Source organism: Gobio gobio (assembly GCF_949357685.1).
Source record: "Gobio gobio genome assembly, chromosome: 17".
In the NCBI taxonomy this organism is placed as follows: Eukaryota; Metazoa; Chordata; class Actinopteri; order Cypriniformes; family Gobionidae; genus Gobio; species Gobio gobio.
The window spans coordinates 44,352,186-44,380,061 of NC_137110.1; the positions used below are offsets into that span (position 1 = coordinate 44,352,186).

Consider the following 27,876-nt stretch of genomic DNA (forward strand, 5'->3'; position numbering starts at 1 on the left):
CCGATGTAGCCCAACCTTCATCCCTAATAATATTATTGCCATTGCATCATCACACATGGCCTAATGGGCAGAGATGCACAAGAATTAGTTACGTGAAAAAGAAGAAATAAAATGTATATATTTTTTAAAAGTATAAACATATTGCTTACCTCATTTTATGCTGTTCATATTACATACCTGCTGGTATTGTGGTGCATGATGGATTTAGGAAATTTGCTCTTTTTGTGAGGATTGTGGGGTGGGGGGTTGAAATGGTCTTTATTCAGCTGTTCAGATTTTTTTTTTTTTTTTTTTTTCTCAATGCTGCTTTTGCAGCAGAGCTCTCAATATTTTTTTTCTCTTTTTTGCAGCTGTTATTTTTTCTAGACCATTTCAATTCTTTATTTTTTTTTTTTACATTTCAAAATTAAACTCAGGTGCTGAATTCAGAAGCAAAGAATTCATACAAACCATTAAAATTCATACATAAAATATGTACACAAAAGCTACATCCTCATCAGGCTGATTATACTAAGGAAAGCGTACAACATGTTTTATAGCAATGCTTCAAAAATGCTCTACTGTCGTCTTTGAAATTGAAACATTCTCCATAGTTTCAAGCTGTAACATTTTCAGAACTGTTCAAAAGAAATCTGGGTCAACATATTGACCATAAAAAAAAATAAAACCAAAAGTTCGTCAATGTTTTGACACGATATAAAACAATCAATGAGGGCGAGAAACCAAATTATTCATGTCATTTCACAACTCAGTTATTTAAATTCACAGCCTTTTGACAGACAATCTCTATGTGCTGCTCAGGTTTGATAAGTAAAATAAAAAAGCCAATGAAATGTAAATTAGACTTTTAAAAACAACCATTTCAAAAAACACAGAACTCAAGAGTGGTGCAGTGCAGCAGGACTGGTCAGAAGACTTTATATTCATCTACGCCATGAGCGCGACTCGTTATCGTCTTCCTCTTCGTCATCGTCCTGCAGCAGGGAATCGTCCACGAGCGAATCCTCTGGAAACTGTAACCAATCACAAAACAGACATTCAGAACCAAATGCATGCTCAATGACAAAACTTTTCCAGGTGGACAGTCCCAACTTGCTGGTCTAAGTGACGTTATATATACACCACGTGACAGTCAAATGTTTTGTGCTTACACCATGGTACATTCACGCTATATGTGAGCTCTATGTAAGCACATACTTAATACCAAAATATAATGGCATGTGTCCTGTATTTAACAAAGAGGTTTACAGTTGCTAAGAAACATCACAACTTTCCACCATAGAAAAGAATTCTAATGTTGTGTGGTCACAGATGTGCATGTATTGGTCATTATGGGCCTGTTTACACCTGGTCACTTCATGCGTTTTCTCTGATCGGATAGCCATCCGATCGTGAGAAGACCAGGTGTAAATGCCCTCCGAAACGCTTTCAAAGTGGTCTGAGACGCATTCCATAAACTGGACAATTGTAAAAGCATCTGGTTATTTTTTTACTCCTCCCAAAATGTTAAAACAAATTAACATGTGAGAGCGTTATAGGCTATGTGACAGCACTACTGCAACATGCATCACTGCAGACGAGTAGCTGAGAATCTCTTAACCAAGCCAACGCACAAACTGCCGCAAATGAAGATGCAGACGCTCAAAACACAATCATCTTCATTAGAAGTAGAGACTAAATGATCTTACCAGTGCTGATGCCGCTCTCTCTCCTATTGCGGTCTTTGATCTTGAATTTAGCTGATGATAAATAAAATGCAGCTCATATCTGTTGCTTTTGTTGATGTGAGCAAAAATTTGTATATAGCGCGAAAATTGAAGACCGGTTATATATTTCTTATGCTGAGAGACGTTTATATGGCCAAGTGTAAATCGAACCGTTTTAACAAATCAAGCTATCCGATCAGTAAAAATGCATGAAGTGACCAGGAGTAAACAGGCCCTATGTACCAGTAAATGTGGCTCATCCAATTAGAATTTATAGTAAGAACTGTTTTCTAACGGCTTACATAAAGCTGTATGTGCACTGATGACTGCGTCCAATAAGTTTCAAATAACAAAATTTAAGATGAAGAACCTTTCCGTTTATAAAGTATTTAAGCTATTGGACAATCCAAAAATTAGTAATTACCGTTTAACATGTATACAACCACAACCTAGGTTGACATAAATGCAGATATAATTGTAATTTAAAATAAAAAATTATCAGCGATTTTCAAAAATTGCACCTGTCAATACAGAACAAAATATTCTGTAGCCTATTTAGCCATCAATACTGCCGACGTTGTCTTTGCTGTATCAGTAGGCTATATATTTATGATTAACATGAAGTATAGGTCTTCCACAACTCTCTGCCCATATGTCGAACAAGGGTGATCCTAGCAGCGGCAGCGGCGCGTCAGACACGTTTCTAAGGTGTGTAAAGACATAGAAAACGCAACGCAAATCACACACAAAAGAAACGCCTCGCTGACGCCATGCAGCCAGTGTGTAGCTGGCCTTATGCTCACCAAAGTTGGATTTATTTGATCAAAAACATTGTAAGAAAAAGTAATATTGTGAATTATTATTACAACTTAAATTAAAGCTGCACTATGTAACTTTTCCGTCCACTAGAGGTCACCTATTCAAAACAAAGGCGTAGTTTGATGACGCCACGTTTGAGCGGAGCGTGGCGGACATGTGGTCTTCACCTCACAGTCGGTGAAAAAGAATCGGGATGATTTGGGCAGAAATCATGTTCATGGATGAGACTATTAAAGGGTAACTAAACCCTAAACCAACTTTTTTTAGTTAATGATCTGTAATACTGGGGCTTTATTAATGCTGTTCATTGATTCGAGTAAATGTTTTGACATTTGAGTATAAAGTGTTTTAATTCTATAAAATATGGTGTAAAACCGCCAAAGTGCTGCCCTCTTAAGGTTGAACGGTGGCTACTGCAGTTGAATTTTCCTATTGGACGTCGTGGTACATCGTGACGTAGGATGGTACCTCCGACGGCTCACTATCCGCGCCCCTAGCACAAGCTCACCACACCCTCAGAAATGTTTCCCCCAATCACACAATGAGAACGGCTTCACTCCAGAATGAACGGTCATATTACATGAAGTAGAAACATTATGAATGAAACTGACTTGACACTTGCTTTAACATTGTATTGAAGAAAATACGGTTAAATAATGCAGTTGTCAGTACACGTCAGGCTTTTCTTGCGATATTATTGCCGCCCGTCATGTGTACAGATAATTTTCATACATGAGACGCGCTTTCAAACCCGCAAGTGGTTGCCGCGGACGCAAATAGATTAGGTCAGTTCTCTTGCGCGGCTGCTTCACTAGCATCGTCTGCATCGGGAGTTAAGGCAGTTTGAGCAGCGGCTCGCATTGATAAAGCTCCGGGTTTGTGTCTACAGACAATCCACCCTCCTCCACTTCAGGTGAAGGTAGGAGAAATGACCGCTCTGTTGCAAAGCTGGCATCACTCCAGTCATTCTCCATCTTTGCGACTCACGAGTCTGACAGCTGTCAATCAACCCGTCACTGCTGGTCTCAGGTGCACGCCCTCCGCTCAGCCCCGCCCTCGGTTCGTCCCCTCTGTCTCCGCTGGGCTCTGCCCACTTTTCCAGAATTTTTCAAAATTTGACAGTGGGTGGAGTTAAGCTCTGAGCAGGGGTTTAGTTACCCTTTAACGTTACTGTAGTATGAAGCAGAGCAGGACCGAGTGTCTTGGGAGCTGAGCAAGGCCACAGGAGCGATTGTTAATAAGAAGAGCGGAACACACGCCTCGCAAGCAGCAGGACTTTTATTATGGCATAGTCTCCAGCAGGACTTTTATTATGCCGGCGCCACTTCCGCTTTTCTGGTCATGAGTATGAGGTAACATTGCTCTGTTTATCATATTAGATACATTTGAGCATGTTGAAAATGATGTTATGACGTTAATTTGTGCGTTCGCTCGGCGGCTGCTATGACTTGATTCACACTGCAGTGAGAGTAAAGCGTTTCTGCAAAATAAAACCGGAAACCGAGGGTAATGCAGATATGACGCCATCGACAGGCGACTTCCTCACACGTTCCGGTTCCTTGGTTAAAATAGCAATTTTCTCACGATTTACAAATAGTTTGTAACATTTGGGACACTGTAAGTACTCAACTGAACAAAATATATAACACTGCCTAGTGGTTTTTGCATATTTTACTGCAAAAATGTTACATAGTGCAGCTTTAACTTTTTATTTTAATATAGTTTAAAATGTCATTTATGAATTTTCAGCATCATTACAGTCTTCAGTGTCACATGATCCTTCAGAAATCATTCTAATATGCTGATTTGCTGCTCAAGAAATATCATTATTGTTGTGCTGCTTCATATTTTGAAGAAAATGATACTTGCTATTTATTTGAAATTTCAGGATCATTGTAATTGTCTTTACTGTCACTTTTGCTCACTTAAATGCATCCTTGATGAATACAACTATTAAATTGTAATAGTTGACCCCAAACTTTTGAACTAATGTAAATCAATTTAGTTTAATTTCCTGCTAAAATGTATATGTTGTTATACATACAGTTAGATTACTTTCATACCTAATATCTACAATAAATACATATAGCTACAAAAAAGACTGACCAAAATACACTTCAAGTGAACAGTGATGAAGGGCGTACCTCCTCATCCTCAGGTTCAGCCTCATCCAGGTCTGTTGTGTTGAGGGAAGTCGTGGGCTTGTGCCAGGCCAAACGCAGCTCCTGATTATTTAACCGAATGCCGTGGATGGCCGCCTGAGGAACAGAGTTGAAGTTTAGAGGCTACATGAAGGCGTGCATGTATGTGCATACTGATGTTTATGGGAATATGTTAGTACCTGTTCAGCCTCTCCGCGGCTTTTGTACGTAATGATGGCACTAAGACTAGAATCCTCCATCTGGCAATCTTCAATCTCCCCATATTGCTGGAGGTTAGTGGGGAAACCGGTTATGGGTCCAAGACATTTCTCATAAGCAGTGTGATGCAATGTGCCCTTTAAAGTTACTTACTGCGAAGTGCGGCAGCAGGTCGACTCGATCTGCCTCAGTGAAACCGCTGATCTCTAAAGCTCTGGGTCGATGATCCACCACAGCGTGATTTGGAGCTCCTCTCCCGCGCCCTCGAATCCCTCGGCCACGGCTCCTTAGAGCCCCCCGACCCCTGGCGTGGGCCCCCCTCCCACGTCCTGGGGTCAAAAGTCCCCTTTTGGCAGCCTGAATATAAAGAAAAGATCTAATACAAGCTTATAGAGTTTAAGTAGCACTATAGTGCCACCTGGTGGAAGGTCTGAGAATGAGTATAAGAAATAAAACAAAACCAGAGGGCATGCTTTGCTAGCTTTGTCTACAACCCATTCACAATTTGAATAATTGTATAGTTTTATTTAATGCCATGTCAGCATCTTCATGGCAAAAACAAAATTACACAAATACAAAAGTTACACAAATACAATAATTTTTTTTACATTAAATTATGATAGAAATGATAAAGTCAAGTGAACTTACTTCATAAAAATGTTCCTACTTGCAAAAAAAGCAAGACCCCAATTGCTACTAACTTAATCGGAAAATGCAATGTGTTGCAATGAGACAAAAAATGTATCAATAAAAAAATAAATCAGATACTGTATGTCAAAATACATATGCAAATTAAGTCTTGTAATCTAAAAGACCTGCTACTTGTTCCATGTAATGCGCGATGTGCTTCTTTGCTCTTCATGGGTTTCTTTGTTCATTAAAGAATTAGCTTTTAGCTTTTTTATTGCAACTTTTTGCACATTTTACATATTTCTATACTGAAAGTATGACTTTAAATGTTCAGTCTTCAATTTTAAAAAAAGCGATAAGTGGACACTAAGACTAGATTGTTGTTGTTGTTGTTGTTTATTAACTGTATTGATTTTGCAGTAAAGTTGTATTGTATGTACAATGTAACAAAAGCTCTTCTTTCCAGACCATGTCTTTTTCATGGGGAGCAAAAAAGTAGCACATAAACACATTTTAGCTGTAAATACAAGAAATAAACCAAAAAGTGAGGTGAAGAAAGGAGTTGTCTCCTTGTGAAATACCTCTAACTGCAGCTGAGTGTATTTGATTTTGAGTTCGGCAGTGTCCTCTCCTGCCTGCACTTTCTTATAAAGGTCCAACTCTGTGTCCAGGAGCTCCTTCTGAGCCTGCAAGCGGAGATGCATCAGGATATACATATTAGGGCTGGGTATTGACACAAATTTCACAGTTCAATTCGATTTTGATTCACAAGCGTGCAATTATTTTGGATATACAGTGAGGAAAATAAGTATTTGAACATCCTGCTATTTTGCAAGTTCTCCCACTTAGAAAAAGGTCTGAAATTGTCCTCGTAGGTGCATGTCCACTGTGAGAGACATAATCTAAAAAAAAAAAATCCAGAAATAACAAATGTATGATTTTTTAACTATTTATTTGTATGATACAGCTGCAAATAAGTATTTGAACACCTGAGAAAATCAATGTTAATATTTGGTACAGTAGCCTTTGTTTGCAATTACAGAGGTCAAACGTTTCCTGTAGTTTTTCAGCAGGTTTGCACACACTGCAGGAGGGATTTTGGCCCACTCCTCCACACAGATCTTCTCTAGATCAGTCAGGTTTCTGGCCTGTCGCTGAGAAACACGGAGTTTGAGCTCCCTCCAAAGATTCTCTATTGGGTTTAGGTCTGGAGACTGGCTAGGCCACGCCAGAACCTTGATATGCTTCTTACAGAGCCACTCCTTGGTTATCCTGGCTGTGTGCTTCGGGTCATTGTCATGTTGGAAGACCAAGCCTCGACCCATCCACAATGCTCTAACTGAGGGAAGGAGGTTGTTCCACAAAATCTCGCAATACATGGCCCCGGTCATCCTCTCCTTAATACAGTGCAGTCGCCCTGTCCCATGTGCAGAAAAACACCCCCAAAGCATGATGCTACCACCCCCATGCTTCACAGTAGGGATGGTGTTCTTGGGATGGTACTCATCATTCTTCTTCCTCCAAACACGTTTAGTGGAATTATGACCAAAAAGTTCTATTTTGGTCTCATCTGACCACATGACTTTCTCCCATGACTCCTCTGGATCATCCAAATGGTTATTGGCAAACTTAAGATGGGCCTGGACATGTGCTGGTTTAAGCAGGGGAACCTTCCGTGCCATGCATGATTTCAAACCATGACGTCTCAGTGTATTACCAACAGTAACCTTGGAAACAGTGGTCCCAGCTCTTTTCAGGTCATTGACCAGCTCCTCCCGTGTAGTTCTGGGCTGATTCCTCACCTTTCTTAGGATCATTGAGACCCCACGAGGTGAGATCTTGCATGGAGCCCCAGTCCGAGGGAGATTGACAGTCATGTATAGCTTCTTCCATTTTCGAATAATTGCTCCAACAGTGGACCTTTTTTCACCAAGCTGCTTGGCAATTTTTTTTTTTAGATTATGTCTCTCACAGTGGACATGCATCTACGATGACAATTTCAGACCACTCCATGATTTCCAAGTGGGAGAACTTGCAAAATAGCAGGGTGTTCAAATACTTATTTTCCTCACTGTATATCAGGTACAATACATGGCCAATATTCTCAAGGAAAACAAATCAATGCTGTAAACTAGTTTTAGCCTACTTTATTGAAGGTAAAAAATTAACTGATTTGTATACAAACACTTAAATTACACTCAATGTTGTTGTTGTTTATATATATATATATATATAAAATAAAGTTATAATATTAAGTTTACAAATGACAATCATATTTCTACTCCAATTCGTTTTTTGAAATACATACATTTAAATGGTGGCAATCTTAAGATTTATTCATACATACATAAAATATTGAAGTACATTAAAAATTATAATTAACATATATTTAGCAAAATGCTCCTCTCTAGAGCTGACTAACGAGTTTATGGACAATGGATCTGGTTTTGCTGAGGTAAATGTGACCTTACATGACATTGTTTAGAAGCTGTTTTACTGAAGTCTTTCCACAGATGAAACACTGATTGAGCGATTCCATGTGACGAAGTTTTACTCTATCTTTTAACACTCTTTCAGATGCTCATTCATGTTTATTTCACGCTGTAGCTGGTATTAAAGGGGAGGAGAAGATCAGTGCATGTGCGCTCTGAGACTGTTTCATATCAATAGTAGCAAAGCACAACAATGATTTATTGGATGGGAGGCGCGCTACAATGTTCCTTTCATTCATCAACTGGATTTAAGAATCGATATCGGTTCGTAAAAATGAGAATTGATTAAAATCGAGAAATCAAGTTTTTTACTCAGCCCTAATACATATGCAGGAAAATGTATGTCTTGATTATCTTGCTTTGTTAGGGTGTGTGTGTGTGTGTGTGTGTGTGTACCTGGGCTTTGCTCTTGAGCGTGGTCCTCAGGACATTAGCACTGGACAGTCCTTTTATCTCCTCCTGGAGTTTGGTGATGCTGTTGGTGAGGGTGGTGAGGGTCTGCATGATCAGAGCTTTATCCTCCACCTTCATGGACTTGTTCTTCTCCAGCTTAGATATCAGCAGCTGAATATGACGCACATAAGTCTCATTCATCTCATAAACACAGTTGTTTATATAGAAAGTTATTAATGCCAAACCCCAGTAACATTCCTAAATCAAACCGTCACACAAACCTGCTGATTTCAGATGTAAAGCAAAACTTTGATTTATGAGCTTTACACACCCTCACAAGGCTGACTTCCAAATACTTATTACCATAACTCGTTAGTAAATTTATAAATTAAACATTTTATCAGCACTTTTGAGATAGAGCTCAAGATAAATCAATGTATTATTATTATTATTAGTATAATTTAAAAGTTTGGGGTTGGTATGACTTTGTAAATGTTTTGGTCTCTTATGCTCACCAAGTTTGCATTGATTTGATAAAAAAAACAAAAATACAGTGAAAAATGTGAAATATTGCAATTTAGGGTTAACTTTTATTTTTAAAAATTGAATTTATTCATGTGATCAAAGCTGGATTTTCAGCATTACTCCAATCTTCAGTGTCACATGATGAATTAATATAACATATGCACAAAAAGACACAAGGACAACAATTAATGACGCACCTTCTGAGTCTGAATGTGTTTCTCCAGAATCTCCTGTTTCTTTTTCCTAACGTCCTGCTGAAGTTTCATCGCCTCCTGGTGTAAAACAGAGCTAGAGTTCACAAACACTGCCAAAACAAGCTACTAGCAAGTTGCCTTTTCCAGCAAAATTACACAAACCTGTTTTCTTTTCAGGGCATCTTCTGTGCTGGCATTTATCCCAAATAGCGCCCCCTTCTGGCCAGCTTTCAGTGCAGCTGGGTTATAAACAGTCTTAGTTAGGCCAGTAGACGTGGAAAAGACCTGTAAAGAAATATTTGTTCAAATATGCTTTACTTTAGATTACATGCAAACGATTAGAAGGGTCTCAAAAGAAGCCAGTGTTCACAAAATGAAGTCAACATAGTCACAACATTCTACACAAACATGTCAAAGTTGGAGGCTCTTGGTCAAAATAAGCTGCAATGTACACTAGACTTTATGATAACAGTACGAAGCCTGGCTTTGAAAAATTAGACAAAAACAAACCTTTCCTCCAAGACCAGGTGGTTTAGAGAAACCCAGACGCTCCTTCACTGAAGCCTTGGTTGTATTCTGTTGAGAACAGAAACACAGACATGCTGAGATCAAAGACAACATGGAAGACAAAGCCAATCCAACAACATTACAGCCTGACTAACACACATGATCAGAAACACAGTCACCTGTGGAGCGATGCTGGGGCCCTGTGGGGACTCGGGGTGGCCTGTGGGCAAGGGTCCAAGCCGGTCTTTCACTGACTGTTTCAGTGTGGTCACTGCAGGCTCCTGGGCAGATTGTATGCTCTACAAACAAATAACATGGCTTCAGATTTTCAGATTTTACAGCTGGAACCATCTGCTATATCAAAGCATCACTGCTGTGTGTATTAGGCAAACAATATGTCCAACGTATTAAGATCATGTGACAATATTGTAAAATTTTTCCCTAAAAAGCAAAGGGATGTGTCCCGCAAACAGTATAAAAGAGGTATTAACACATGGAGCATGGGCAAGTATTATTGTTTACACAGTCAGTTATGTTTTAGGTGAACGCAAACAGTTGAAAAAGAAAATGCAAGTGTAACAGTATAAATGGATCTGTGCATCAGGTCTTAAAGTGACAGCAGCCAAATATACCTGCTGCCAAATTATGAGATAACATTAAAAATATCAATATGGCAGGTTTTCCCCCATGGTATCAATGACAAAATTGTGGCTAGTAACAAGCCACAGTGGCTGTTGAGCAAAAACGTCAACGTCAAGCCCTGTGTGTGTGTCTTTAACATGCATTTAAATCACAATTAAATTTAAATGTACATTTCTAGTTGCACTGGTCACTAAACAACCCATATATTTCTCAACCACTAATTTACACCTGATTGTTCATATGAAGTCATATGACGCTTTTCCACAGTTTTGCCGAACGGTTTCATTTTCCACTGGTAACGCAAGAGTACAAACGATATGCGATGATAAGAGCGACTGCATTATGGAGGACGATCAGATATTTCTTTTAATTTTATTATTAATTTGTGTTTACATTGCTTAAATAGAGCACTTAGCCAGCTACAGAGAAACAGGTAGCCAGGCAACAGGAAACACAACTGGAACCGTTCCTTTACGATTCTAGGAACCGTTCGGGCCGGCGGTGGAAAAACAGCTATAGTATGTTTACTGGAAGTTTTCATACCAGATGTGGCATGGTGTGCGTGTGTTCCACTGTGTCCTCTCTGTGCCAGTGTACTCTGATGAAGCGGTTGTTGAGTACCGCCTCTGTGCTCTGCATGGCCCGATTGGCTTCTTCAGGGGAGGCAAACTGGATCAGCGCCCCCTCTGGGTCATTATTATATGCCACCTACAAACAGAGGAAATATGCTTATAAGCCTTACATATCACAACTGTTGACTTTTAACCACAGGCTTTTTTGAGTTATAGTACCTGGAGATTGACGATGGTGCCAAACTTGCTGAAGTGCTCATTAAGTTTGCTGATGTTGTTGAGTTCAGGAGGAATCTGACGAATGGCCAGTTTGGTGTTTATTAGACAGTAGGGCACTTTTCTTTGAAAGACATGGTGGTTGGGTTTGTTGAAGTTTGGTCTGAGGAGCAAAAGGGACACGTCTCAAAATACATGCACAAGGTCAAAAAAAGAAAGCCTGAAGAGATGCAACAAATGTACCCTGTGCCATCTTATTTGGGTGCATAAACTTCAGATTCGGATTTAAGGCAAGACACAGCAGGTGAAAACATATTTTGTATTTTGACATGAAAGCTTACATGTTAAGGGAGAAAACTGGCCCAAAACCTCATGTATGTCAACATACATTTTGTCAACTTGCGCCTTCAGATTTCTACCGGAAATCACCAAAAGTTAGCATTCTAACGCGAGCTCCCGTGTGGTCTCCATTCACAGAAACATGTCATGCCTGGTATCTAGGCATGTGCCGGTATCAAATTTTCATGTTGCGATTAATTGCTGAAGCTTTTATCACGGTATACGGTATTATCACGATATTTATATAAAAAAAAGTTGCAAAAAAAGTGTTGTCATACTATAACAGGTTTAAAAACGTTCTTATAACAATAGAACCAAACATTTAAATACAATAAAGCAATACACAAAAATGTATAAAGTAAACAAATATTTGAAACAGATTAAAGTGCTAAATAATTATAAAGAACAATAGGTAACACTTTACAATAATGTCTCGCCAGTTAATGCATTAACATTAACAAAGAGCGAATAGCTACATTTTTACAGAAGTTATTCTTCTTTGATAATGTTAGTTTAAAAAAGCAACTGTTAGTGTAAGCTCAGGTCCATTAAATAATACAGTTACAACTTTTGATTTTAATAATGTGTTATTAAATGCTGAAATGTACATTTAACTAAGATTAATACATGCTTTAGAAGTATTTTTCATTGTCAGTTTGTTAATGAATGAACTAGTGTTAAATAATGGAGCCATATTGTAAAGTGTGTGATTGAACAACAGTCAGAACATATTCAAACAATATCTAGGGCATGTAATTTAAAACTTAAAAAAAAAATTTAAGTTTGAAAATGACTTTAAGTCTTTAAGTATTAGGTTATGTGATGACGAGCACCGGATTGTGGTTACTGGGGAAACGGCTGTATGTCTGCTGTTCCATCAGCGCCCTCTGCTGTCTGAAAGTGAATGTGCACTTCAGTGCGTCTTCACGCCTTCCGCCATGTGCTCGGCTCATGAACGGTGTGTTTTGTTCCTCTTTGACGTGTTGTTCATTTTAAACGGTTGATGGGTAAAGTATTCTTAAAATACATTCTAAAAATCGTAATAATTCGTAATAAATAATTATTCACGGTATTTTGAAGTGCCCACGATAACAATATTGTGCATGTTCATTATTGCGGTATATCGTATTAACGTTTACCGGCACATGTCTACTGGTATCATTGTAAAGCTCTAAGTCTCAAACACAGTGCTTTCTAATTAGGGCTGTACGATTAATCGAAAAATAACCGAAACCGACATTCAGAACCTCTAACCGACGTATTTTTCCCATGTCGGTTATTTCGGTTTTCACGTGACTCCGCCCCGTCAGTCACATCAAGTGCAGTTTGCAGGCACACAGATGCAGGAGCAGTTATCTGTGTTTATAAATGCCCAGACTCACTATAGTAACTGCATGTTTTACACAGTTTATACAGGTCAGTTAATTGCTGTTCTTATAGCCTATGCGCTGACACACACACACACACACACACACACACACACACACACACACACACACACACACACACACACACACAGAGACGGCACGCGCAAGCCCCGAAGCCAGATCGCTTTCACTTTCGTGCTCATAAAGTTTGTCAAGTAAATGCGTTTAAAGGCTTGCCAGTTTCAACATTTAACGCGATTGTGCACTATTCAAAAACAACAATACGGAAAACTTCTCCGTTCAGTGCTCTGCTTTTTTCTGTGACACAGAGAGCCGAGCCGTGTCGCGTCTCTGAAAACGCGTGCGCCCTGAAGGCAGACCTCTATCAAGTGCTTCCTCACAAAGTTTGTCATTTGTCGGTGGTTTAAGCCCTGCCAGTTTGAACATTAAAGCGAGTTTCGACCATCAGATGTGTATTTTGTTGAACTAATGCCTGATATATTGTGACAAACGAACACTCAGACAGAAGCTCGCGCAGAGAGCAGCGCAGAAACGCAGTGTCAACGCTGTCCTGTGACTAAAGTAAAGTCACTAAAGGAGCTAAGAAACTCAACCGTTATAGGCATACATTTTAATACCTTTGCAGTAACTTAAGTACAAACCACAGCTTCATAATGAATAGAGACAGTATGAGTAATTCACACACACAATCACTCTCTCATTAATGCATTCAAATAAATGTAATGTAGGCCTATGTGCTAATGTATCTGTATCTGATGTACAACAAGAAGAAATCTGCTGAAAGTGAACCGTTTCCTTCAAGTACTTTAAAATCACAAAGAAATGCACTTTCATTAGAAAAGCAAATCCACCTTTAATAGTAGAAAATATTTACAGTACAAACCTTATCAGTGAACTTACTCAAAAACCTTATGAGGGCAAAAAAAAAAAAAAAAGCAAAATAATCGTTCATTAATCGTAATCGAGGTCAAATGTTCAATTAATCGAGGTTTTTATTTTTGGTCAAATCGTTACAGCCTTATGTCTAATCCAGACTAACCAACCGCAAAAGTTTGCCAGGGAATCTACAGCTGAAAACCACATCTGATTGGTCGATGTGAATTTCCGACTACGTGATTGGTTCTCACGCATCACGTGATACGCGCTGCTACTTCCTTGTGTATTCTCCGCCTGAGAGAAAACGCAGACAACGCCGAAATCAGCTCATAAACGTTCACAGAAAAGACGGCAACAGCTGTCACTTGCAAGAGCTAGTAAAAAGAAAGTAAACGACAAAAGATTAGACGATGAAACCCCATCAGCGAATTAGATTCAATCAGTTATAGATGGACAAACTGGGACAGAAATGTATGCAAATGAGCGTATATTTAAGGCCTTATTTGCATATTGAAACATTCATTAACGCAAAGTGTGTAATACATTTTTTTCTTATGTTTATGCCAGTAATAAACTGGAGAAGTTTTCACAGTGATATCTTCTAATTAAAAAAATAAAACCCTATTCACCTCTGGTGTCTCGCCATTAGCATTTGCAGAGATAGTAGTTTCTTTTAATAGTGAACACTGTACATTTTCAGCAACATGCAATAAAGAGGCTACAGAGGTAAAATATTGGTACATTCAATTCTCACAAAAAAAAAAAATTGTAGAAGGGAAAAAAGAGAGAGCATATTTTAAGGTTTTGACTTTTGGTCTTCTAATGCTGCAGTTATGGACTGATATTTACAAATTAAACAGATAAAGTGTTAAAAAAAATCTACCTTAGTTTTATGTCAAATTGTTACTTGTTTAAGTAGATAATGTTTATAAAAACAACGTACTTGTCAAACCAGGGTTTCTTAGCAGGAATCGCTCCATCATGCAGTCCTGCTCCTCTCTTCCTGGAGTCCGACTCTAAAACTATCCGAGCGCTGTTGCTGTTTGACATTTTCTCTGAAAGAATTACACACACAAAAAGGGAAGTTAAAAGAGGAGATAATCTAATAGGAACTTGGCAACAGCTGATTTAAAGTCCACAGGAAGAAAATTAAGCAAAAGGTATATTGTATTCATGAAGAGCCGGTTTAGCAGCGAGGCCAGTGCTCACGGTTACCTCTGTGGGGCAGATCCACCTCACCCATGGTCAGACCAATCAGATTGGGCCGCTGAGCGTTGACTCGGTGTCTGTACATGGGCCGCGAGGTCATGCTTGGGGCTTCAGGATTATACACGTCTGGCTCAAATGAGTCTTCAGAAGAATAACAACAATACATTTAAAAAAAAACATTTATCAGCATCTTTATTTATTTTGTATGTAAACAACCATCAAAGACTATGGATGCAAAGACGTTTCACTCCTTTTTATTACTTATATGAATGGGAGAAACTACAACGTGCAATATGGCGGAATATATTCCGCCTTCCAAATAAAAGAACCAAACGCCAGTGGAGCATTAAAAGCAGCATTTATGGTTCATGTCAGATTTTGTGAGACGCTACTCACTGCAGAGCCATTACCTCCAGCCCCGCCCCCTCTCTGGAGTTCCAGCTCCCCGCTCTCTTGACATACTGTGGGCATGATGGGTGGAGCTGCATCCCCTAACCCTACCTCTCCACCCATTAAACATGTTAAGCTCCACCCTTGAGCTGCATATGCTCTGCAGTGGGCACTACTTGGATTTTGTTGCCGATTTGAAATGTGTTATTTAATTGTGAGTTCGGTAAGCAGTTTAGATATCAGGATTCCCATGTTCAAATAGATAGGACTTGGTCTTGGATGCCCGAAATAGCTGCCTTGGCTGCATTGCAAATATGGCCACCGAGTGAACAGATTTGACTACCATAAAAATAAATGTTATTATTTTTTATTCAGCAATAATGTTACAAAATATTCCCATTACAAATGTTGAAATAGCTGGTCTTTTGAACCTTGTTGTGTTTTCCCCATCAACTTATAGTGTTAATCAAGGCTTCTTGCAACAAAACCAGTCATAATTTACATTTATCCCCATATGTGTCCAGGCTCAAGTTATGACCGCCTACATAAACACCTTCAGAGTCAAGCAATAAATGTATTATTGAATTAAACATGACGCATCAAGAGCACTTACCTGAAGTGAACAGGGGTGGTGGAGGCTGGGTGATCGGAGGCCGGATCCCTGACGTAACTATAGTCGGCACAGAGCTTGTCATGGAGTTTGGAGGTGCGTCCATACCAGAGGGCTGCAGGGCAGGAAGAGGAGGAGGAGGACCTGAAAGAGAGAGGAACAGAACATTTATAAAAGACATCCAACATTAAATGGCACCAATTATGGCCTTTTTCAAAGTCTTGATTTTGTTTTTGGGGTCTACTAGAATAGGTTGTCATGCTTGAATGTTCAAAAAAAGACCTTATTTTTTCATAACAAGTTTAGTTCAGTTCCTGTCTCTATGAAGACCCTCCTTCCGAAAAGCACAATGTCATCTGATTGGTTGGCAGGACCAGTGTGTTGTGATTGGTCAACTGTATTGTGTTTGGGAAATGTCAACCTCTTACCATAACTGAGTTACAACACACTACTAACTCAACTCAACCAGGCCTCGCGTCTTTATTTGCATATGTCTTGGGCGGAATTATTTAAATGAGGAATACTGTGATGTATTCGTTCCCGATAGAAAACTCAAGAGTACAATGGAGGCGTTTCAGGGAGTTCAGAAACAGTGACACTGATATAGAGAATAACTCCTGCTGGAGTGGAGCCCAAAGAAAGCCAATAATAGCATAATAGGACCCCTTTAAAGTGATGGGTTTTTATAATGGTATTCATAATGAATGCATTATAATATTTGCAGATTCCTTGTTACATCTGAAATTGATTGTCTGCCATGTGTTTTAATGAAATATACTTTATAAAGGAATAGAAAATGATTATAAATGTGGCTACAATTATTCATAAGATCATACAATGCATTATTAGGTGCATTTGTAAGCAAGATTAAAGCATTGAAAGGACTTATAAAGTATTTTCAAGTGAATAAAGTGTTACCGATATTTTTTTTTCATACCTGCTACAGGTGGTAAGCTGGGAGGCATGGTGCCCGGTGGGGGCACAGGTGGCCTGAGGTTCACTGGTGGAGTCAGGAGTGAGTGAGGAGGTGGCAGACCCGGAGGAGGTGGGCCATCCACTCCAGGAAGAGGCGGTGGCTGGAAAGGTAGTATACTGGGAAGATTAACATCCTCCACCACCACTGGATCACTTCCATGATCGAAAGGACACATGTCTCCTCGCATGCAGAAGCCTTTCTCTGTCAAGACAACCAAATCAGGATGTTACCGAGATAAGAAAGATGATTAGTCTGTGAACACTGTTCCTGTGTTAAACTCGGTCCTGCAGAGTTTAGCTCCAACCCTGATCAAACACACCTGAGCAAGCTAATCAAGGTCTTCAGTATCACTAGAAAAATCACAGGTAGGTGAGTTTGATCAGGGTTGGAGCTAAACTCTGCAGGACAGTGGCCATCCAGGACCGAATTTGAGGAACCCTGGATCAGGGTGTTAAATTATATACCATCATAGTCACGACAGCGTTTCCTTGGTGGGCCACCTCTGCAGAAGGGCGTGTGGTCCTGAGGGAATTCTGACCAGTTCTCAGTGGTGTTATTCCCATGGTGGGTGGGGGCGATGACAGTGATGGTGCTACTGAGGGTGGGCACTGGGAAATGAGCAGAGGAGCTCCCGGGCGTGAGAGGCGTGGCGGTGTAGCCATCGGTGGTCGGCCCCTCCAGACGCTCAGGGCGGTTGTGGTCGTATTTTGGCTTTCCAGCGTCTCGCTCTAGAAAGGAAAGAAGAGCATTCAACAGGAGCATGACAAAAAAAAAAAAAAGCACTGTAAATGGTTTAAGTAAAGTACTGTTTAAAAGGGGTCCATTTTCAGCAATAAATGAATACTTATATTCAGCAAGGATGCATTAAATTGATCAAAAGTGACAGACTTTTATAATGTTACAAAACATTTCTTGTTCAAATAATGTGGTTCTTTTTAACTTTCTAGTCATCAAAGAATCCTGGAAAGTTTCCACAAATATTTTGTATATGGATTTTTTTAATAGAAAGTTCATAAGAACTGCATTTATTTGAAATAGACATCTTTTTGCAACATAACTGTTTTCAAAATTGATAAGAAGAAATGTTTCTTGAGCAGCAAATCATCATATTTGAATGATTTCTGAAGGATCATGTGACTATGAAGACTGGAGTAATGATGGTGAAAATTCTGCTTTACCATTACAGAAATAAATCACATTTTAAAATATATTAAAATAGAAAACAATTATTTTAAATTCTAATATTTCACAATATTTGTGTTTTTAGTGTATTTTTAATGAATAAATGCAGCCTTGATCTTTCAAAATCTTTTAGAATATTTTTGTTATTTAAAAATACTTAAACTGAAATGACTGATTATAGTGGTATTTTAAGTAAAATTATACCATGCAGTCTATTAATACGAGTCACAAAATATAAGTCTGTAAGTTTATAGTTTTAGATGGCACATACATAAAGTATTTCAAGTCAGGTATACATAAAAATTCTAATGACAATAAACCACATCACCAAAGTAAAGTGACGTCACACCTCTGCTTCTGCTCCTAGTGCGACTTCGTGAGCGAGTTCGCGATCTACTGCGGTCCCGGTCTCTGTCCCGATCTCGTTCTCGGTCTCGGTCACGTGTGCGGTCCTTACTCCAGCTGCGACTGCGACTCCGAGTGAAACTGCGACTGCGTTCTCTTCTGCGGTTGTAGCGTTCTCGGTACGAGTCCCTTCTGGGTGGGTTACGGTCATACTCTCGTTTCCTGGAGCGGTCATCTTTCTTGCGGTCATCTATTCTCCTGTAAATTAATTTAAATAGAACAGAAAATCCCAATGAGGTTAGTAAACAAGGCAGCTTAATACATGTGGGTGTGAGTGTGTGGCATTTCGGGAAAGTTAAAATGGCTATCTAACGTTGGTCTCACCTGCCGTCTCGGCTGTATCTGGAGCTAGACGGAGGACTGTGGTTTATTCTTCGGGAGAATTTCTTTTCTCGATCCTCATCTCGGTTGGGCTGCTTATGAAAAATCAAAACAGACATCTTAGGCAAAATTTCACAAAACATTTAAAAGTTTGTTAGAGTTCTTTTAATGTTTTTGAAAGAAGTCTCAAATGCTCACCTAGGCTGCATGTATTAGATCGATAAATACAGAGAAAACTGTAATATTGTGAAGTATTATTACAATTTAGAATAACTTTTTTCTATTTGAATATATTATAAAATGCAATTTATTCCTGTGATGGCAAAGCTTTTTCAGCATCATTCCTCAGGTCTTCAGTGTCACATGATCCTTCAGAAATAATACTAATATGCATACTTACTTTCCCAAGAAACATTTCTTATTATCAATGTTAAATAATAAATAAAAAAACAGTTGTGCTCAGGGCTTGACATTGAAATTAAGTTACTAGCCACTCAGCATTTTCACTGGCCACAATTTAGCTGTTTGGGAATTACATTTTATATGATTAAAGTTGACTTTGGCATGCTTTAATTACTTGATTTTGAGTCACTTTACTTGATTTAGAAGATTTAAAACCCTTTCAAACTTTCAAATGCAGAGTGACCACCCAAATCAAGACTACATTGTGTATCAGCTGGTGTGTGCAGGTAGGCAAGCGGTGGGCAATATGAGCATAGGCTAATATGAGAAATTTAATATGATACGATTTATTTTTATTAGGCTATATAAAAGAACAAAGCAGCAAATTACAAAAACATTTTTTCAGATACAGTAGTTTGTTTAATATGTATACGTTTATTTAACATCAGTAGTTGTTTGATTAACATTAATGACAGAGAGGTATTTCATTTGGCTGCTATGGACGTAATATTCTGACACATATCCAGTTATTACCCACCTGCTTACATACACTTAAGCCATAACCGACTGTGTTCATGCGAGATACTCCACACGATGGACGTTATGACATCTGTGTGCTTGTGTATTTGACTATTCAGGCGCAAGGAGAACTGGCTCTCTCTCTCTCTGTTGCACGCGCGATCAGTTCTCCTTGCGAGAGAGAGCGCTTCTGCTGTGTGTCAATCAGTGCGATTCTGCCCATCCTGCCTTCACTAACTGCAAGTTAATCGATAGAGAATTGTAATTTTGTGATACGACGGTCTTGGCATTTGATTTGGCTGTAGGCTGAAATTATATTCTACCTGCCAAAGTGGCTAATGGGAGTGGCTGCACAGCTGAAATCTACCCGCATTTGGCGGGCTGGCAGGCGTTAATGTCAAACGCCCTGGAGGTGCTGCCTCATACTTTTGTGGAAACTGATTTTCAGGATTCTTCGATTAATAGAAAGCTCAAACGAACAGCATTTATATGATCATAAATGTTTACTGTCACTTTTGATCAATTAGATGCATCCTTGCTGAATAAAACCAAACTTACTGCCCCAAAACTTTTGAACGGTAGCGTAGCATCATTCAAAATGACTTTGGTTGATCTGATCTCTTTATTTTACCTCCTCTCTCTTTGTTTCATCTTTCTCTGTGCGCTGGTGAGTTTCAGTTCTGCTTGTGGAAGTTAGCTGCTCTGGTTGAGGTAGGTAACTCTTTGCATTCACAGCTTCAAAAAGCTTATCCACAAATGTCTGTGTCTCTGAAAACAAAAATCAAACGCATGTTAACAACATCAGGGGTTCGGTTCTGATAGTGTAGCAATATAAACACAGAAAGAAATGACATGGAATTGAAGCAGCTGTCAACAGAATAATGTCAAAGTAACTTCAGATAATAAATAAAAAAAACACCACCTTGACAGACTAGTTCTTCCCCTTGTTTTAACAAAAGCCAGTTAAGCAAAACTGGCCTAACCCTAACCTTCAGAACATTATATTGGATTGTACCTTTCTGGAGAAATACATCCAACTGGTCAATGCATAGTGCTTTCAACTCCTTCTCGGATTTGTCTTTCTTCACCAAGGCAACCACATATTTCGCAAGGGCAGAAGGGTCAGCATCACATCTGCGGGACAGATACATATACTTCATTTAGAAGATTCAGCTGCACATAAAGAGTGCATAATGCAGTTCTGTCCTTGATATGACAACATATAATATCTTTAAAGCAAATGTAAATCTTCAGTACAATAGAGTAGACAACTACCAACAGCAAGTAACTCATAATTACTAAGAAAATCAGGTTCAAACATTTAGCATTCAAGCCTGTAGTTAATACAACTTAACACCAATGTACAAAAAGAGTTCCTGAGTCAAAGCATTTGTCAATTATAGTTTAAGTCGCATACAACTGACCCCACTGACATTCAGGAAGATTTCAGTATGAATAATTAGCATGCAGCATCACTGTGCGAGTCTCATTTTAATGCACAATGCATTCGCTGCAGCATCACTCACATGGGTTCAAGAGTCTTCGAGAGCCATGTCTTCAAGGCATCGAGGTTTTCAATGATCATTTTTCAGGGGAGGGCTGTTTTTTCTGCAGCTGTGCCCCTGCGAGAGTGGTCAACAACAGTAAGTTTATAGTCTAGTCAGGATATAGTAATGTGTTGTACTGTCAGGCCTCATTCACTCACTCACTCACCGCCCTCATAAACTCCGACTGGAATATCACATCTAATTGTACACAAGTCAGGGAAGAAATCCGGAAACTTAGAGCTTAGACGCGGTTTTTAATTTAAGAGTTGGTTGAGTTTGGTTTCTATGCCGATGCGAACGAACTGTCCGCCACACTTTCAGCTCTTTCTTACTTTCGAGAAATGGCGACTGTTTACTCTCGCGGACATATCTCGCGAGAGCCCACCGACGCACACACGGTCACTTCCAGAGTTTCTTAAAGGGGCCGGACAGGCAGAATCCCACTTGAATCAGATGTTACAGTTTATGGAAATGTTTCTTTTAACTTTTTTTCAACTTTTTTGTTATTTGAATTTATTTCATACATACTACCCAGCATGTTATGTGACCATTAACCGACATCAGAGAACCGTGAACATAACTGTATTATTATTATAACCCTCTTATTATTATTTAGCCTACTTATTTGTATTATTTACAAATCACTAACTTAAAATCTAAGGGCTTACTTCAAGTAAACATATTACGTCAAGAGGTTCAGATGACTAAAAAGTTGCATGTAAATATGAAATGAATTTGTACATGTGTTTGAAAGACAAAAGCCTTCCAAAGACACAATAAAACATGGTTAAATTAGTCTTAGAGTAATAATTCAAATAATAATTAATGTGATCGTCAGGAGCTGATAGCCTATGTAATGTTGAGAAAATATTTATTAAAAGTTAAATGATTTCTGTAAATGTTTTTGCAGTATTTGTTTTATAAAGGAACATTTAAAAGATAAAAAAGTAGTATTATGAATATTTTACTGCCATTGTGTGAACAAGAAGTAATCAATAAAAAAGTAAATGTAGTCTGATTAAGAGCATTTTAAAATGTAATCATAAGTACTTAATTTTGTGTGTGTATATATAGTCCTTATAATCGCTTTTATAACAATCATTTTATTTTGTGACAACCCTGTATTATTCTTTATTATCAGGCTAATCGTGTCTGTATTATTTTAAATATACATCAAATAAAATATATTAATATGTTTTTTTGTATCAGGTCCTGTCGTATGACTCATTTATGAAAACAAAATCTAATGATTTGCCACTGTGCCTCATAAATAAAACAATAAATGACAGTGTGAAGATCCACTACAACTCATTCTAATGATGTTGTAAGGTTACACAATAATAAATACAAATTATTAATTATTAATTTGTTTTTGAAAAACATCACTGACTTTTTCAACAGGACTTTAATGATAAATCTTCACGTATAACAAAGCATTTTCTCTGTACAGATCAAGGAGACATTTAAAACAATCTCTTACAATTTGTCGTACCTGGAAAGTGCAAAACAAATACAATTCATAGACAGAAATAAAATTCATGCTGTACATTTCATACTGGATTCATAAATAAGCACAGATATACACACATATCCTTTACTGACGGCTAAAATAAAATCAGCTCAGTAAGTCACTGGTCTGACATGACGGACAAGTCGCTGCTGAAGTTTGTCTGGCTGTCCACAGGGGTCACGAAAGGTCATGCTATAGAGTTCGGATCATGGAGTCGAATTTCCATGACGAAAGAGAATAAAAAGGCACTCCATTCGTTTAAAGGAAGAAAAACACATATACATGTAAAGAGATCTGTGAATGAAAACAGCCATCTTGGGAATCTCCGGTTTAAAAAAAAAAAAGACAGGCAGGATTTAAAAAAGAATAAATGCAAAGAAATCAAAGCATCAATTTAGATCTCTTGCTATAATTATATGAGAAACCAGCAGATGCAGGGAGCACTTTGTGACAGGAAATAAAACAAACATAACTTCAGCACCATTGCAAACTAAAGCACATATATGGAAGAACATACAACACGCACCAAACAAAGCGGACATCCTGATAAAGACATCTGCATTTTGGTATTAGTATCTTCATTAATATCTTCATATTATTGATCACTTACAAGTTTCAAAACAACCGTCCTCTAATAAAGGAATGAATTGTGTCACTCACAAAGACAAAAGTGTAAAAAAACGGCCTTTCAAAAAACACTACGGTAAAGATAGCTTCCACCAAAATACCAGTTATCATCACAATGTAAATATAATAATTTTGGTATTAACAAATGTAAAAGGCTTCTGAAAGCATCTTACACTTCATATGGTTTTACCACTGTGACTATAATTAACTAAGGCATTTAGCCAGAATCTATGGTTACCATGGTATATTTTGGTAAGGGAAACAAAAACACATGAACACACATAGTACGCTGAAGAAATAAAAACTGCATATGGAGGAGCAAGAATTCAGACGTCAATCAGTGACTGAATTCTCTAGAAGGCCTGGAAGTTTACCTGCATAGTAAACGAAGACTGCATGGCTTAGAAATATAAAAGAGGAGGGGAAACAGCGTCTCACCTGACTATCTGATTATGCGGCATTGGTTCTTGCTGTCCCGTGGTACACAAGTACCCCCGCTCCCCTAGGTAGTGCTCGGTTTGGATACTAGGAAGACTGCGGAGCGTGGATTAGCCAGTGGAATGCTTCAATCAGCCTCATCAGAGGGACTAACCGTATTGCTTACTATCTCAAAGCCCTTCGAACTTTTCCCACTTTGTATTTGTAGTGTTTTATCCCGTAAAAAGTAACTGCAACAAATCAAACTGTAGTACTGCATGTACATCCACAACAAAATCTTGCATTCTTCATTGAAATAACAACATCGTGATTCAAGTAATGAATGACAACATTCAACAGTTATGCACAAAAAAATTAAAATCAACCTTAGCACTCCACACGTCAGTTTTGTTATAAAATGAAGCCGTGTATGATGTGTTGGTCTATTGGAACAGAATATGTCACACGTATTGTCAATTATACTGGTGTAAATTATCGTCAACTTGTCGAGGTCTGTGCCAAAGCAAGACTGTGCAAATAAATAATGCCTGTGTCCACTGATAAAACAATCAAAAACACATCCGAAAGCTACGCGAGATCACCTATGAAAGGCCACTGACACTAAATGAATAAATGGACACGTACTACAAAACCACATATAATGCATACGTGAACGTAGACGTGGAAGAGACAAAAACATATGGTTGATGAGAACTGTGTGGTAATGATGATATGTGGGCGTGGATGGCAGGGCCAGGAGGGTCAACATTAGGGTTTTCACAGAATTCAGACACACGTAGTTAGATGGTGCCTGCACCAGTCCAACTACACGTTTACACCAAACATATACGACATGTATGAGGGGACATGCATACGTTTGGCTCAACACGCACACATTTGCATACAGGTGCTAAAAATGTCCTTATTGTTTCAGAGAGAAGAGAGCCATCCTCCAAACTGAAACAATGGATTTGGGTGATTGACAGGGCAGTGGGCCAATCAGGCAGGAAGGCTGTGATTTAGGGGGCGGGGTCAGGGCCTGTCTTGGGTGTGATACTCTGTTTCTCCAGACGAGATCTGAGTGAGGCGTTTACTGGAGCCCCAAAGTTTCCTCGTAATCTGGCCAGAACGCATCTGAGGAACGGAGAGGAGAGGAGAGGAGAGGAAAGGGAAGTGAAGGATAAAAGGAAAGAGGAGGTGAACAGTGGGAAAAAAAAGATGATTGATGAGTGCATGTGAGATCATCTGTGTTGGATTCACTTTGAGGTTAGTGCAAAATCAAAAGGTACATTTCAAGTGAGGTAACTCAAAAAAGATGATTTGATATGATAGTTGTATGTACTGACTATGTATGTATACAAACCCGAAGGCCAGAAATACACTCTATGCAAGTACGCAAACACAGACGGAAATGCTTTGCGAATGAGTTTCCTGTTGCACATACTTGAAATCTGTGGGTTTTTTTTGCCTGAGGCCTTAACTAACCTAAGTCAAATGATGTGTGATAATTCAAGGTAATGGATATAAATATGTCAAGTGCGATTAACTTTAACTAGCTAACAAAAAGATCCTCTACAAGCTTGTTCCACTATGAAAAAAAGTGACTATAGAAGGTTATATTAATGTCCGTAAAAGCACCCCTTGTGGAAATGCTGAGAACGGCAAACAAATTTCATTACGTAGATAGAAGCGTCTGTGTTTATGTACTGATGTAGAGTATGTTTCAGGCTGTATTCTCCGATCAAATCATATTAATCCATCTAAAGCAGAAACCCAAATGCTTCTATTCAAGCTACTGATATTGAAGAGGAAATCCTTGAGAACGCTTTGCATTGTTTGAAATATTTAAAAAATAGCTTCAGTGTTTGGCATGATTACCTGCACATTCAATCACATCGAAAAATGTCCATAAAGAAGAAAAAAAACATCAAAACCCTCCTCTAATGATTTTACAGTTTTTAAATTATTCTATAATTAGCATGACACTACGAGTTATTTATTATTACTACTACAGTTAGCATTGTTAGTAGTATCGTCTCTGGTTGGGTTACAACTCCAACTGCTAATAGAAAACTTAGTAAACAACATTTACACAATTACCACTGATTATACAACAAATGCTCAAGTTAAAAATCCTTGGCAACGGTTTCAATGCACGTTTATGTTTTTACGATAACATGTTTGTGTGTGTATTCTTTCTTATGTTTATGTGATTTGGGGATGAAATGTCCTCAGATGTTAGCTAAGTCTGACTACTATTTTTGGGCATGTCTTTTAAAAAAATAAATGATTAATAAATATTAAATTATGCTAAAAATGCAGATTTTTTATTTTAGGGGTGGATTTATGGTTTTGGGTTCAGATTAGTCTGTAGTCTAGATGGCAAGGTAAACATATGTACTTAATGTATCTGAACTTGACACCCGCTAAGTGTGTGTATTTCTCTTAGATGACGTCAGGGCTGAACGTGTTCTGGTCTCTGAGATGCAGCAGGCGTGCGGGCGATCGCACCCGCAGTGTGTTCATGAGAGGCGAGCCCTCCATCCTCTGGGTGATGTAGTTCCTGAAGGAGTTTTTTACCTCCGCCGGTTTCCCGACGCCCACCACGATCAGCTTGCCATCATTGAGTCCCACCAGCATGTGAGATTGCTCCTTGGTCACAGACACGCTCCGGATTGGCACCCGCATCGCCATCGGCGACACGCACAGAGTCAGGCTGTCATTGTAAGCAGGAGAAAGGGCGTGTTATGATCATGTTAAAAACAATCTGATAAGAATCATAAAACACAATGGTGGTTGTCAGGCCATTGCTATGTAGTTGGTAGGGCATTCCGGCAGTTAAAGAAGAGCCAAGTAAAAATCACATTCATTTTCTCCATAGAGGAAAATATTTTTAATGATAACATATAAACCGTTACATACAGACCTACTGTGAGCTACAAGGTTGTAAATCAGTGGTGTATGCTTTTGTTAAAGCCATCTATCTGCGTTATTATAACTTAAGTAATCGGTTTAACATTGGACTTTCCATTAAGTACACAGTCTTGTACTTCTGTCTTTTTGTCCGATTTTCAAATACTTGTTTGCTTCAAATCAAAGTTTGTAATGTTGTGATTGACCTCGTTGCTGATTGGTTTGGGTTGTGGCTTGAACTTTGGTTCAACTCTTTAATGAAGACTTTTTTAAAATCCCAATGGGAAAAATGAATGGAAAAAATACTGCATCAAGGCCGCTAAAAACTGTGTGGGCACTTTTGCATTATACATGTACTCTAGAAGTCAAAAAAGCTCCACGTCTCCATGATATTCTGCTCTCTAGATAAGACTCAGATCAATCCTGCTTTGAAAGAATCTTTTTTTCAAACATTTTATCATTCGGCAGGCAAAAATTGTAATGATGACACTTAGAGCTGTCACGAATTCTAAATTAAATAATTTACCCGTGTTGAGTAACCGGCAAAATACCGGAAGGGGCACATTCCATAAACAATAATCCATGAACCACATTATTAGACCGTTTTCTAAGGCTGCACGATGTATTAAAACCATTTGAAACATAACATAGTATAATACTATAACATAGTGCTATTGTTAATTCACAAAGGCTGCGATTCAATCAAATAAATATATGCCCTGCAGGTGGGTTTCACACACCGGTAAAATTTCAAAATAAAAGTTTAAACCCTCGCTCTGAGTTTGCATGTTTTGATGTCCACATGTCCTTGTTTAAGAAATTACAGTGGCTGTAGCATTTCTATCATAAAGAAGTGGCCAAATATTAAGATTATGTGGACATTTTAATTAAATGTTTGGCCAATATTAAACAAGGATTTAATCTGCTGTAAAGTGTAACAAGACCAGGTTGTTGGCGCTCTCTGCAGGCATTTTTTATAATCCATATTTTACATAAGATGATTGTTTATATTATGTATTTTAACAGTGTTGTTCTATAAAACCATATGCCTTTGATACTTTATTTGAACCTAATGTTATTGCCTCATTGTTAATACATATGTATTTTAAGTCATTTTAAAGGCATAGGTCGTTGCTTTGGTCGATTTTTATATATTACCTTTTTTTATAGACTACTCGATTAATCATCA

General features: G+C 38.5%; 2 protein-coding genes across 11 annotated transcripts in view; both read right to left on the reverse strand.

The window, feature by feature from the left end:
* Positions 1-226: 226 nt before the first annotated feature.
* Positions 227-21,593, reverse strand: rbm26 (RNA binding motif protein 26). Of its 4 annotated transcripts, none has more exons than XM_079841115.1 (24): positions 21,387-21,593; positions 21,200-21,295; positions 20,689-20,807; positions 20,305-20,441; positions 18,756-18,844; positions 18,376-18,629; positions 17,309-17,572; positions 16,806-17,045; positions 15,872-16,012; positions 14,875-15,009; positions 14,603-14,714; positions 11,060-11,219; positions 10,812-10,976; positions 9,806-9,925; positions 9,630-9,695; positions 9,282-9,404; positions 9,123-9,197; positions 8,404-8,571; positions 6,097-6,201; positions 5,039-5,242; positions 4,867-4,953; positions 4,670-4,783; positions 1,689-1,739; positions 234-1,013 (listed from the first exon to the last, which is right to left on the reverse strand). In XM_079841115.1, the coding sequence occupies exons 2-24, from the start codon at positions 21,256-21,258 to the stop codon at positions 924-926; spliced, it is 3,078 nt and encodes a 1,025-aa protein (XP_079697241.1). In that variant the 5' UTR covers positions 21,259-21,295; positions 21,387-21,593; the 3' UTR covers positions 234-923. The 4 variants fall into 4 exon arrangements, with proteins under 4 accessions (XP_079697242.1, XP_079697243.1, XP_079697241.1 ...); XM_079841114.1 differs by having other exon boundaries at positions 18,756-18,847; positions 21,387-21,580; XM_079841116.1 differs by lacking the exon at positions 1,689-1,739 and having other exon boundaries at positions 227-1,013; positions 18,756-18,847; positions 21,387-21,580.
* Positions 21,594-22,594: 1,001 nt separating this feature from the next.
* Positions 22,595-27,876, reverse strand: part of nbeal1 (neurobeachin-like 1) — an 89,466-nt gene continuing 84,184 nt past the window's right edge. For 5 of the 7 annotated variants that reach the window (XM_079841107.1, XM_079841105.1, XM_079841106.1 and 2 more), the window contains one exon: positions 26,090-26,490. In XM_079841107.1, coding sequence (XP_079697233.1) covers positions 26,220-26,490 — 271 coding nt within the window. In that variant the 3' untranslated portion in view covers positions 26,090-26,219. Of the gene's footprint in view, positions 24,909-26,089; positions 26,491-27,876 lie in introns of those variants that run through there. The other 2 variants (XM_079841109.1, XM_079841108.1) reach the window with 1 other exon arrangement.